General features: G+C 45.3%; 1 protein-coding gene across 1 annotated transcript; it reads right to left on the reverse strand.

Moving 5' to 3' along the window:
- Nucleotides 1-1558: 1558 nt before the first annotated feature.
- MELLADRAFT_93462 (uncharacterized protein) lies at nucleotides 1559-6079 on the reverse strand (the record flags this gene model as incomplete). The annotated part of the gene is made up of 12 exons (XM_007406190.1): nucleotides 1559-1860; nucleotides 1928-2038; nucleotides 2106-2811; nucleotides 2977-3144; nucleotides 3225-3339; nucleotides 3451-3641; nucleotides 3693-3750; nucleotides 3819-3967; nucleotides 4043-4364; nucleotides 4628-4812; nucleotides 4884-5112; nucleotides 5211-6079. The coding sequence occupies 12 exons, from the start codon at nucleotides 6077-6079 to the stop codon at nucleotides 1559-1561; spliced, it is 3405 nt and encodes a 1134-aa protein (XP_007406252.1).
- Between the last annotated feature and the right edge of the window lie 6015 nt (nucleotides 6080-12094).

Raw genomic sequence — 12094 nt, forward strand, 5'->3', positions numbered from 1 at the left:
CTTGATCAGATGGGACGGACTCACTTTTCAGCTTGAGCTTTGACCTTGTTTGGATGAGGTGCAACATAGGTGATCCTAGACTCCCAACCGGGAAACACAGCATTGCCTTCTTCAACCCATTGTTGGACCTTGGCTTCGCTTAACTGCTTTCGAGCCTTCAAAGTCTTTGGGAAATCAGGATGTGATTTGATATACCAAGTCCACACACCAGGATTCTTCTTGCTGTTTGATGAAAGCTTGATCAATCTTTCAAGTGACTGCTTATCGTCCTTGGCAAATTCAGCACACTTTGCTTTGAGTTTCTCCAAATCAAATTGATCCGCCCTCCAAGGAACCACACAGTCAGAGCAAGAGATCTGTGAAAACCCTGACTTGACCGTCTTGCAAGGAACCCAAAATTCACAGTCAAAGTTGAAGGTATATTCGGTGTCGTCTTGATTGTCTTGTTCATTGTTGATACTTGGTTGAGGGCTCTGTAAGATGTGGAATAGACAAAGGTGAGTATATTGGATAATATACACAATAGGTGAATAGCTTGAAAACATCACCTGAGCAGTATCAGATTCCGGGGAATCAACATTGACACCTTCATTGACCAATGGATTGGATGGGGAAGAATAATCAAGAAAGATTGGGTTGACGTGCTGGTGCTTTGATTTCATATTTCAAGAGTGCTGAAAAAGATTAGGTAGGATGGATTCGTGAATATGTGGACAGTAGTAACCCACCCAAGAGGATCATCTGGACTGCGGATGCTCAGCTTCCACACCCACCGCAGTGACTGCGGCGAAATTCTGGGCTACATTTGTTTTTATTTTATTTCAACCCGGGCTTCCTTTTTAGCAAAAGTAATAAAAACGTTCGAGTGTAAAAATGCATGTCACCATGGGTCATATGTAATTTTACACACGAAGTCGCCCAAATTCTAGTGTGCAAAAGGATAATGTGCAAAGCTACGAGTGTAAAAATGTACTGTACCCGCCCCGAAGTAGAATTTTACACTTCATATTTTACATACCTTATCGTAGGTAAAAAATTGAGGGTGTAAAAATGAATTTAGACCGGGGAACCTCCATTTTTGCACTCCAGGACCTTACACACCATAAGGAGTCAAATTGTCCGCAGTGCAAAAATCGAAAAGTATACCCTGAACATGCAATTTTACACGCTTCCAAGTGTCAAAATTTTTTCAACTTAGAGAAAATTCAAATGAAAAGCCAAATGACGTATGGCACCAAAAGACGTATGGTACACGCGGCGCTAGGCGCCCATGTGCCCTATCTCAACCTGCTCATTGTGTGGCTCAGAAAGTTTCTCTCAATAGCATAAGCTATTCTCAAAGTCCACCACTTAATTGGCCAATGTGCTTTACATCCAGCCCGCCATCCAAAACCAAAGAAACACATTGAGAGGAAAAAAAAAACCGACTCCTGTGCTTACCTTCACATTCATTGTCATCAGGAAGAAATTTGTTCATCCAAACATGTATAAGGATAAGTATAAGTATAATGAGTAAGAAACATAACAAAGATTATAACAAATATTACATGATCTTGTTTCATTTTTTCTTTCTCCCTTTAGTTGCCTTAGGGACGACCTGGACCTTCTCCCCCTCCTCCACAACATCTTCTTCCTTGACCACGTCCAAACCCCTCTTACCTTTCGCGGCCTTCTTCTTTGCCTTCGCCTTTGGAGGAGACGGAGACTGTGATTTCTGGCGCTTGTTCAAACGCAGGCGGACACTCAACGGTCCCTTCACGCAGCCTTTCGTCAATTCGGGCTGGGAGGCGGGCACCGTGCTATCCTCCCCCTCCTCCTCCTCGCGTCTCATCACTGTGGGAGGAGCTGAAGACAAAGGACCTGAGAAACAAGGCCAAGATATCAATATGATATCAATCAACTAATGTAGAATTGAGAAAAAGCTTACACTTCTCAGCGCGCTTGAATGCCTCTTTCGCTTTATCAATTTGCAAACCCGCATGAGAGCCCACGGGTTGACTTAGTTTGAATGGCTCCAGTTCATCAACAGCTGGAGATGCTGGACCATGCGAACAATATGTGAGTTTCATTGTCTCATAAATCGAACAGATTCTATTCAAACTCACCTGCTGATGTAAAGGCAAGCTTGGCAGCATTCACCGGGGGCTGACTTTGGACCTTCCCGCTGGTCACCGTACGCAAGGGCGGTTCAATCAAGGGCGGTTCAAATAGGGCTGGTAAGTCTTCTTCGATGTCCTCGACGTCTTCCAACTCCTGTCGCGAAAGGAAAGGTAAATCCCCCTGGGCATCAGGATTCTTCGAGCTGATCTTGGCTATGCCAAGGTCAATGATCTTCTGTTCGCTTGGCATAGGTTTGCGAGAATATATAAGCCAACTCGTTGAAGGTTGTGGCCCCGCAATTAACGAGAGTTCTCGACCGAGAAGCTGAGCACGGCCGTCGTCTTTGCGATCGTCGAAGAACCAAACTCCCCGGACACCATCCACATGCCTCACCACCTTGCTCCAGTAATGGTGGTACCCCCAGAAACCCCTTGACACGATTTCGTACGAGACACCATTGAGAACCAAACTCTCAGGCCAATTCATTTCCCCCATGAAGCTGATACGATCGTCTTCGGTGAGGCCAGCCACACCTCGAAGATGGAAGTACACATTCATCGGCTGTTCTGTAAAATCGAGACGGCACCGTTCGTACAAGCGAGGTATGTCGTCCGTTTCGCCCATGGTTAACTCGTCAGTCCCGTCATTCGCTTCAGCCGACGTCGAATGTTGAGTATGGTCTGTGCGGCACGTGGTGCAGCATCGGAGGTTCTTGCCGAAGAGTCCTTCGGTGCTCCAAAGCGTGATCAGCTGGGCCACTTGGTCGTATCGCAGGTTAGCGTCATGAAACAGATTATTGGTGATTGACACCGTGGTTCTAACAGCGGTCTCGTTCTCTTCGTGCAAGGCGAAAGCGGAACATTGGTAGTCTCTTACAAATTTGTAAGCAAATTGGCGTCCGGCAGAGGTAGGACGGTTGCGTTTCGCCATGAGGAGATACTCCATGAACAAGTCGGCCGAACAGAACAAGTCGGTTACAAAGGAGTCAGGCGAAATGTTCTGAACGGCACTTTGAACTGATTTGAGGCCACGAGTAAGAACGGACTTGATGTGCACGGAGCTATGCAACTCGGCTGAAAGTCTAGACGAGTAATGTTGGATTAATTTGGAAGCGATGTCCTTACCCTTGCCCTTGGACCCCACAATCCACAGAGGCGAGAAGGTGGGATACAATGCCTCCAAGGTGGATGTTTCCCAACATCGATTGAGCTTTCCAGGTTCCGTCCCGGCCGAGTAAGACTGGTAAGACGAATGTGGATCCCGGTTTACGTTTGTTGATCCAGCGGGGCGACCAAGTTTCTTAGGGCGAATCAAAGCATCTGTGGTATCAGGAGGACGACCGTCGTTCACCTCTGGCCGGCAACGAGTCCGTTCTTTTGACCATCCCATTGTTTCGACCACCGATTCCCAGCTGTTACCATACTTGACAGAGATGCCTCGAAGAACGTTGTTGAAGTCCCTTTTGAGGGATTCGGCGAAAAGTAGCAATTGGATGAATCCCTGGATGATGGTACAGTGACCGGATCTGTAACATTGAGGGGCTTTGCGTTAGTATAGATGGGTAGGCAGGATTCCGCAAAGTTCAATCTTACGTTAATATGTAATACTGTCGATGCATGGACTCTTGTCCGTTCGTAGTGTCCGGATAATCTTGCGTGTCGTCATCGTCAGGTAGAGGAGGATCATCCATGGGGAGACGGTCTCAAGCGCAGAACAACATGCTGTGAATATCAGCCGTGTTCCACCAATCGATCCAAGGCTTCGCTTTAGGAAACAGTCGTGCGATTTGGCCAAACTTCTCAATGAGGGTGAGGTTGCCAGGTTGATTCGGTTCGAGAAGATCGAGAGCCAGGCGTTCGAACTCGCCCTACGCAGACGCAGACCCCCGTAAGGCTTCATGAAGGCTGAGGCTGTGGATGATCATGAAGCCTCAACTACTCACCACACGACTCGCGTCCACCACATTGTGATTCTTCTTGATGCGAGTGATTGACTGGCGGTAGTGCTCGTGGCAGCCTTTGAGTTTGCTCAGAGCTTTCGCAGGGTCGTGTTCTTGAAATATGTCCATGTAGGCCGAGACAAATCCTTTCTTTTGGGCAGTGGAAAAGTCAACTACCTGTTGGACCAGTAGATCGCGCTCGTGGTAAGTAAGGTCGGCGGCTTGAATTTGTTGCAAGAGAGTCAAGAAGTGAGCTCGGTAGTGGCTTTCCTCGAGGCCCCACATCCACGTCAGTTGGATTGGAATCCACCGGTGGAGGATCTCGCTATACATGGAAGTCGTAAGCAGATAACCATGATGAAAGAATCGATAAGTAACATCAGACAGGAGACCACCCGCATACACCTTCCCGGAGGCGTCCCGTCAAACGAGTTGTTCAGCCATCCAATTGGTCTGGAAGGTTATGTGGACGTTTGAGCCAAGAAGGGAGGTTGATATGAGCCGGAGACCGTGACTGATTTCAAACAACGAATCAGTCACGTCAGCATGGTGCATGCATGAGGCAAGTGAGGAGTTTCGGGTACTTACTTGCCCCAATGCATTAGGTCCATAATTAGCCGGTCCCCGCCGCCTTTACTTTCCTTTTCCGGGATGAGACCTTTTTCGACCAAAACCTTTCGACGTAAGTATGCTAAACGGCCGCCGTTAGCGAAGGCTGGATGAATATCGACGACCGGAGGGGTAATGGTCTGGCCGGCGCCAGCCTGCCCAACCTGAACCAAACATCAAGCAGGTCAGTCTCTAGATCGAGGTAAAGGTCGCTCGAAAAAGTGGGGGCACTTACTTTCAGAACCAAAGGCCCCGCCTTCGGGTTCTTGACCACCTCTTGAGTGAGGTCGAGCATCGCCAAGGGGTTGGCCTTCTTCGAGGCAGGCCAGGGGTGCGCGTGGAATCCAGAATGACAAAGGACACCCCACCCAGTGTCCTTCTGAATGTCGATTCGGCAGATCGTGCCTGGACATTGAGTCCAAATATGAGTCCCGCTGCACTCGACTGCTGGGCACACAGGATTCCTAGGTATCGGTGAGAAGACAAAGAAAAAGGTCAGTGCCGTTTCAAGAGAGAGAAGAATCTTGAAACAAAATGCTGAAACTTGAAACGAAATACAAACTCTTTGATGTATTCGGCGGCCTTCCCTTCAGCTGTTGGTGGAGGCGCCGCGTACGCACAAAAGTCGTCGTCACAGCGGAGGACGCCAAGGCAGGCATACCAAATGGTTTTCCAAGGACCATCCTTGATGCCTTTTGTCTTTTGCGTGTGAGTGTAGGCGACATGCCCAAAATTGGTGATGTTGACATGAGGCTCTCGAACGAAGACCGTGTCGCCATTTGGGTAAAGAGGATAGCCTTGAGGATCCCGAGTGGTTCCGTGATCAATGTAAGTGACCAGTTCACCCGACGCTGGAACCAGTAACTTGAACTTCTTGCCAGTTTTCTTGGGAGGACGTCGCTTCAATTTCGTAGGGCTGGGTGGAGGAGTTTCGGAAACATGTGTGACCGACGTAGTCGTCTGAGCATCGCTTTGAGTTGGGAGAGGTATCACCTCATCTGGTTCAGGGGTGACAGAACGCGGGCTTGGAATATCAGACATGATGACTTGAGTTTCCGAAAAAGATTCAGATGATGAAAAGGTGAGGTAGTGGTAGAGATAGTAGAACGATAAGAACTGGTCTAAGGGATATAATTGATCAAAATGAGATAATTTTGAAAATTGATAAGAACGGAACAATTGAAGAACTTGATGGCAGTTGAACACCGAGATGGGTCTACTGTCAGGGTCATACGATTGAGGAGGAACAGCAAGAGACGATAACATGAATCTGGCCATGTCGAAAGGGGTAATTGGTTGGGGTGAGCCTTCGTGAAGGCCAGGGGCCGTACGCAGGATGACCAGGGACATTGTGCGTTCGGCGAGAGCTGTCAAGCCAATTGAGCCTTCTGAGAGTGACTGGTGGGTAAGAACGGAAAGAAAGGAGGCCATCAAGAATCGCGAGATGGTGAGCTGGTCTTATAGATGAGCTCGTAGGTTGGTTATCAGACGGAAGGGTGTAATCGACGTTCGTGAGTGACGTTGTTGGTGGACGTGGGCAAGGGCATTTGTCGGTAGGGAGGTAGGGTTTGCCGTAAGGTTTGCGTGTGGTGGTATGTTGACTGGTGGTTAGAAAGGAACTGGGCGATGATATCGAGGTATCATCGCGCTTGAGGGTTTGGTTGAGGATAGTTGGTTGGCCGATGAAGGCCTACATGGAGCCTGCAGGTAGGTGATTGAAACCTTCGGTTATGCCGTGACCGCCGTTGCCGAATCGGAATGTAAATGTTTGAAAATCCATAGGGTGCAAAAGTACACATAGGTGGGGGCCACTCGGAAAAAAACACTCCGAGGGTTTACATCCAACTAGGAGTGTGAGAACCCTGGAATGTAAAATTGGGGTTTTGGCCCCGGTACAGAGTTTTACACCCTCATTTTTTTACCTACAATGAGGTATGTAAAAAGTCGGGTGTAAAATTCTACTTCGGGGCCGGGAACGTGCAGTTTTACACTCCGCGTTTTACACGTTAGGATTTTACACACTGAATTTTGGGCGGGTTGATGTGTAAAATTGCGTTTCACCGGGTGTGACATGCATTTTTGCACACAATCACATTTACACTCCAAAAGGAGTGTAAATCGTGGTGTGTAAAAATCTATTGACCCTTTTTTAAAAGCTCGTCCAAAGTTGCCCGCAAAACTCCAAACTCAACTACAGTCAAACCCCTCTAAAGCCATACCCCTCGGTGGAAAGGGAAATGTATGGCTACAGAGGGGTTATGTCTTTGTTGGGGAACCTCTCTATAGACATACATTCATGAGATGTAATACCCTATAGAAAAATGGCTATACAGTTGTTCTCAGAAATGTTGGAAAAATCCAACATCTCAAGCTGAGGTCGTGGTCCCGAGGAGGTGACTTTTTCATGACATGTGTCACGGAAAAGTCATGGCAGCTGTCGAGTGGAGATCAGTGTCCCTTTCACCGACCTCAACTCCCTTGTGTCCTCTCCATGCCATCCTTCCTCTGATCCTCAACTCGTGTTACAATCCCTTAACCATGAAATCATACGTTTTCACCGTTTTTCTGAAGAGATTGGTCCGTTAGCCTGGCCATTGGCAAGGTGGGTGTGTGGTCATCGAGGTATGATGGAAAGTAAACAAATTTTCATCTTGAGATACCTGTCAAAATCAAAGTTTTTGTCAGTGTTTGTATCTGCGTGTCACTGCTCAGCGCACGGACCCCGAGCTCAGCTCGAGATTTTGCATTTTTCCAACATTTCTGAGAACGACTGTACATAGAGGGTTTTGAAGTGTTTGGCAACCTCGACGTCTAATTGATTCTTTGCCTCAAACTATTCCCCGGCTATTGCTGAAACAGGTTCTGGATTCTCGCCTCGCAGATTCAAAAGCTCAGTAATTGACATTCTGTCAGTTGAACCAAAAATTCCTGCATTCTTGAGTGCTTACTCCTCAAGATCAACATTTGGAATAATTGCTTGGAGAGTCGCATCTTGATTGGAGGTATGTATATTCCAAATACAAGTTAGATTCCAATACAATGAAAGAAGGCATACAATACACATGCGTGCAATCCCATCTCCACCATGTAAGCTAGCCATGCACGCAGCGGTTAAGATATCAAAGGTGTCAAGTTTAGACATTTCCACATGATCCTTGAATCTTTGGAGTGAACAGGAAAGGAATTGTTGTCAATATTGAGCTTTGAAAGCAGTGATGCTACCTGTGTCCAATGGGTGGACATGTGCAGTGAGATTGGGCTTGAAGAATTCCATTTGGATGTTCTTCAGAAACCCCTCAGGCACTGAATGACCAGAGAATTTATCAATAAGTAGAAATATGCAATGCCATTTATTTCCAAGTTGATGATCCCAAGATCTGATCCATTGTCAAAAGATCTTTGTGTCCATCCACACATTCTTGCTTACATAGTATTTAATTTTTAACGCTTGAGGTGTGAGTTTATCAAAGCAGTGTGGAATTTTGTATTGACCAATAAAACAGACCACAGTTCCAAGGCAATTGGATCCATTTGGATTACAAGTCAAGAAGACTGTGTCCTTTGAAGCTTTGACCCCATGACCTCCTTGTTGTGCAAGGCCTTGGTCAGATGGTAGTCTGAATTATGGAATTGTCAGTTAATATCAATAAGAATGAAATAAAAACAATGATAAACAATTGTGTGAAAGAAATAAAAAGTTACACATAAAATAGACCAGTCTCATCCATATTGAATATATTGGCTGGGTTGTAGCCAGAAGTGATCACATGTATACATTCACCTTCACTCTCAACTTTCTCCTGAGAAGCTGAAGCAGCTTCACCATGTTTTTTTGTATTTACATAAGTTGTTTTGCCTGTTGTAACAGTCAAGCCAACTCCCACTGAGATTCAGCCAGGAGTTGCTTGGTATACCTTGGAGTCAGGAAAATTCCCGCCATTGTTCCTTGATTTTGTCCCCAGATAATGAAAGGCTGTTTTGATTTGCATTCTGAATGTATGTAACAAGAAGTTCATCAACTTCAAGAAATGTGGCATCTTTTGTCCGCATGACACTTGCTAGTCTACTGATGTAGTAAACTTTTTGCGAATTGCAAGTTCTTGTTTGATCCAAGACCTGATGAGCAGTTGTGTGAGTTTGAGGTGCAGATAGAGTGAGGCAAAATGTCTAGCAGTCTTTGATTGATTCTTTCCATTGGCATGGTACCAAGAGTGCAACTATACTATACCCGTATCGGTATAGATGGGTATAGTAACGGGTTGTGGTACTATACTGGCTATGAGTATAGTATTGGTCCTTTGTACTATACTACATGTGTAGCCAGTATAGTAACGGATTTTAAATCTATACTTTGGGAGTATTGCCTATACTCCCGATATTGGAAGAATCTAACTTATCAGGTCGCCGGTCAACAACACCTGATTCATATCTCACTCACAACCGATTGATCCAGCTCGACTATCAACAACATCAGCAACAACAAGTCTATCGTCACATCTCACTTATTCAACCTTAACAAGATCCCACAACTCCATCCACTCAAGTCGCACTTCAAGGTACTTAAACAACAAAAAGTGGCTGTTGATACTAGAAAACTTAAACTTATAAAACAACAACCTAAACACCCTCAATCTACATCGATCGGCAGTCTGTTTAAGCATTCAAATATTGTAAGATCTCTTATTATTATGAAATAACATTCAATTCCAATCATTTCACTGATGTTCTGTATTGATGTCAATTCCTCAATCCAATTTGCAGCTCGATTAATTCAAGTTAAACAACCAGCTCCTCACCTGACACACTCAAGCTTCAATCCGGCCCAACTTCCTCTTATCTGCAAGCAAAGGTTTTCAGCTTCTTGACTGGTGCAAGAGCAAAACCTTTGTGAAATTTTGATTATACAAACTGGTGTTGTCAATGATCATTTGTCAGCATTGGTCAACTCGAATCAATAACAATATTCGATCTTATCAGACACCTCCCAATGTCACAGCAACACCAATCACAATCTCAATCGGGACCATCTGCCGCTTCTCGCGCGGGGATCCCTCTCCGAACTTCACAGAGGCCATTGAGGCAGCCGAACCATACCAGGGATGTCAGCGAGACTACCGAAGCGTCAGATCTGCCAGAGACAGATATGGGTTTGGAGAATAATCCACCACCTGTGCCACTTTGTCAAAGCAAGAGAGCGTCATCAGTTGCCCAGTCAGACTGCTCCTCTGCGGCTGAGCCTTCTGCAAAGAGGACAAAAAAGTCAAGATCAACTCCAAAGAAGACAGCGAAATCTGCAGCGAAGAAAAATGGTCAAAGTAAGAAGAAGACTGTTGGACAAGCTCCTGCGCAAACTACAGCTCTTGAGGTAGGCTCTTTTATCGCAACTATAATTTGTTACTCATACTGAACAGTTCAATAATAGCTTGATGAAACAGTGATCAACTTGGCCCAAGATTCTGGAGCAGAAAACTGTTGATCACATGCTCCACGAAGGTCAAAATCAACAGTACTTGCGACTGAACCAATCTTGGACTATTTTGAGGGGCCTATCCATCCAAAGGAGGATGTGAGCCATATCTTCTATACAACCTTTGCCTTACTAACTCGTGCTGATCACCTCAACCTCTGAAATAAATAGCCTCCAGATGCAGAACCAACTTTATACCATTGTAAATGGTGCAATCAGGATGTGCGGGGTGCAGTCTCATCAAACTCGAATCTTCTGGCCCATCGTGATGGATCAAAGCAGAGTTCAAAGTCGGGTAATTCATCATGTAATAAACGCAAGGAGGCAATAGATTCTGGCCTATCTCTTCCTTCCACTGTGGCCAAACTTCGTGAAATCAAGAATGCTACCAATAGTGGATTTTTACCAATATCAGAAGCATCTTTAGCTGCGATAAAATGTCGATCAAAATTCAACAATCAAGTATTGAATCAAATGGTGCTACTTTGGATGCTTCGAAGAGCATTACCTTGGTCAAGGATAGAAGATCCTGAACTTTGAGCCTCGTTCCGATACTCAAATCCAAGTGCTCATCTCTATGGTCGACAATGGGCAGCCCTTCAAGCCCATCGGCTATACTTGGTGCTCAGTGAGAAAGTTATTGGGCAATTAAAGGTATGTTTACTGTGTTTTCTGATTTCCAGCCAAAAATCTCAAACATTCCTCCCTTTCACATACCAGAACAACACGAGCATGTTTAACCTGCAACATGATGCCTGGACCACAAAAGGGAATTGATACGCATTCCTGGGGTATTTGGTCTCATACATTGGCGAGGATTTTACTTATATCTCCCATCATCTTGGTCTCAAGCTCATATCGTGGTATCACAAAGGGGAATGGCTCTCTGCTCCAATGGTTAACTTTTTGCAGAAGAATGGCCTATATTCACAGATAAGTCTTCCACATTAATTCTCTTCCCCAGGTCTTTTTAAATCCTTTACCAAATCTGATTATATATGTGTTACTGTTTCTACATGCTTTCTCAGACCACTGATTCTGGGTCTAACAACAATGCAATGGCAGCTGCAATGCAGAAATCTCTGGAATCAATTGCTGAGAGCGAAAACAAGAATTATTCCTGGAATCCCAACACTATGCATGTCCGGTGCTTCGCGCACAAACTTGCACTTGTTGTCAATAATGGCCTCGCAGCTCTTGGCATTCAAGGTCGGACTGGAAAAAGCGTTCAAGATCTTGCCCGAGGACAATTTCCACTCGACAATCACTTACAGACCATTCCAGAGGAATCAGAGGACGAAATCATAGCTGCCAAGTCTAACCCACCTGTAATTCCAGCAGATCTGACTGAACTTGACCCAGATCCGACTGAACTTGACCCAGATCCGACTGAACTTGAACTTGAGCATGATGAGCTTGAGCTAAATGGAACTCTTGACCCTTCCTTTTTCAACAACATTGCCGATCAACCTGAATTAGAGCTTGAAAATTACGGCTGTCTATCCGAGAATGACAATGAATTGATCCCTCCAGAAGATTCTCATTCCAATGCCAATGCCGAAGAGGATTCTGAAAACAATGCAAATATCCCTGATATTCAGGCTTGGCGAGATTCAAGACGAGATGCTAGAATGAAAGCAAAAGCTCAAGCAGATGAATTAACTATTTCTGATCAAGCGTGTGCACAGAGATGAATGGTGTCTTGAAGAAGGTAAGAATTTTCTTGAATTCACAAAATCTGATCAGGTTCTAAAGCTTATCTACGCACTCTTTGATCTTAGCTTGATTTTGTACTTCGCAAGATAACAGGATCTGCAGCTAATTGTCTATACTTCCGATCAATTGCCAAGGTAATGAAATTGACTGTCCGTGATCTACTGGCTGCTTACGGTATTTGTTGGAATATCAAGTGGGAGAGTCATCAGCGTGCATGGGAGGCTCGTGATGTAAGCTTATTTTGTTCCTTTTGAATATATCCC

This window comes from Melampsora larici-populina (genome assembly GCF_000204055.1).
Source record: "Melampsora larici-populina 98AG31 unplaced genomic scaffold MELLAscaffold_5, whole genome shotgun sequence".
NCBI classification, from domain to species: domain Eukaryota; kingdom Fungi; phylum Basidiomycota; class Pucciniomycetes; order Pucciniales; family Melampsoraceae; genus Melampsora; species Melampsora laricis-populina.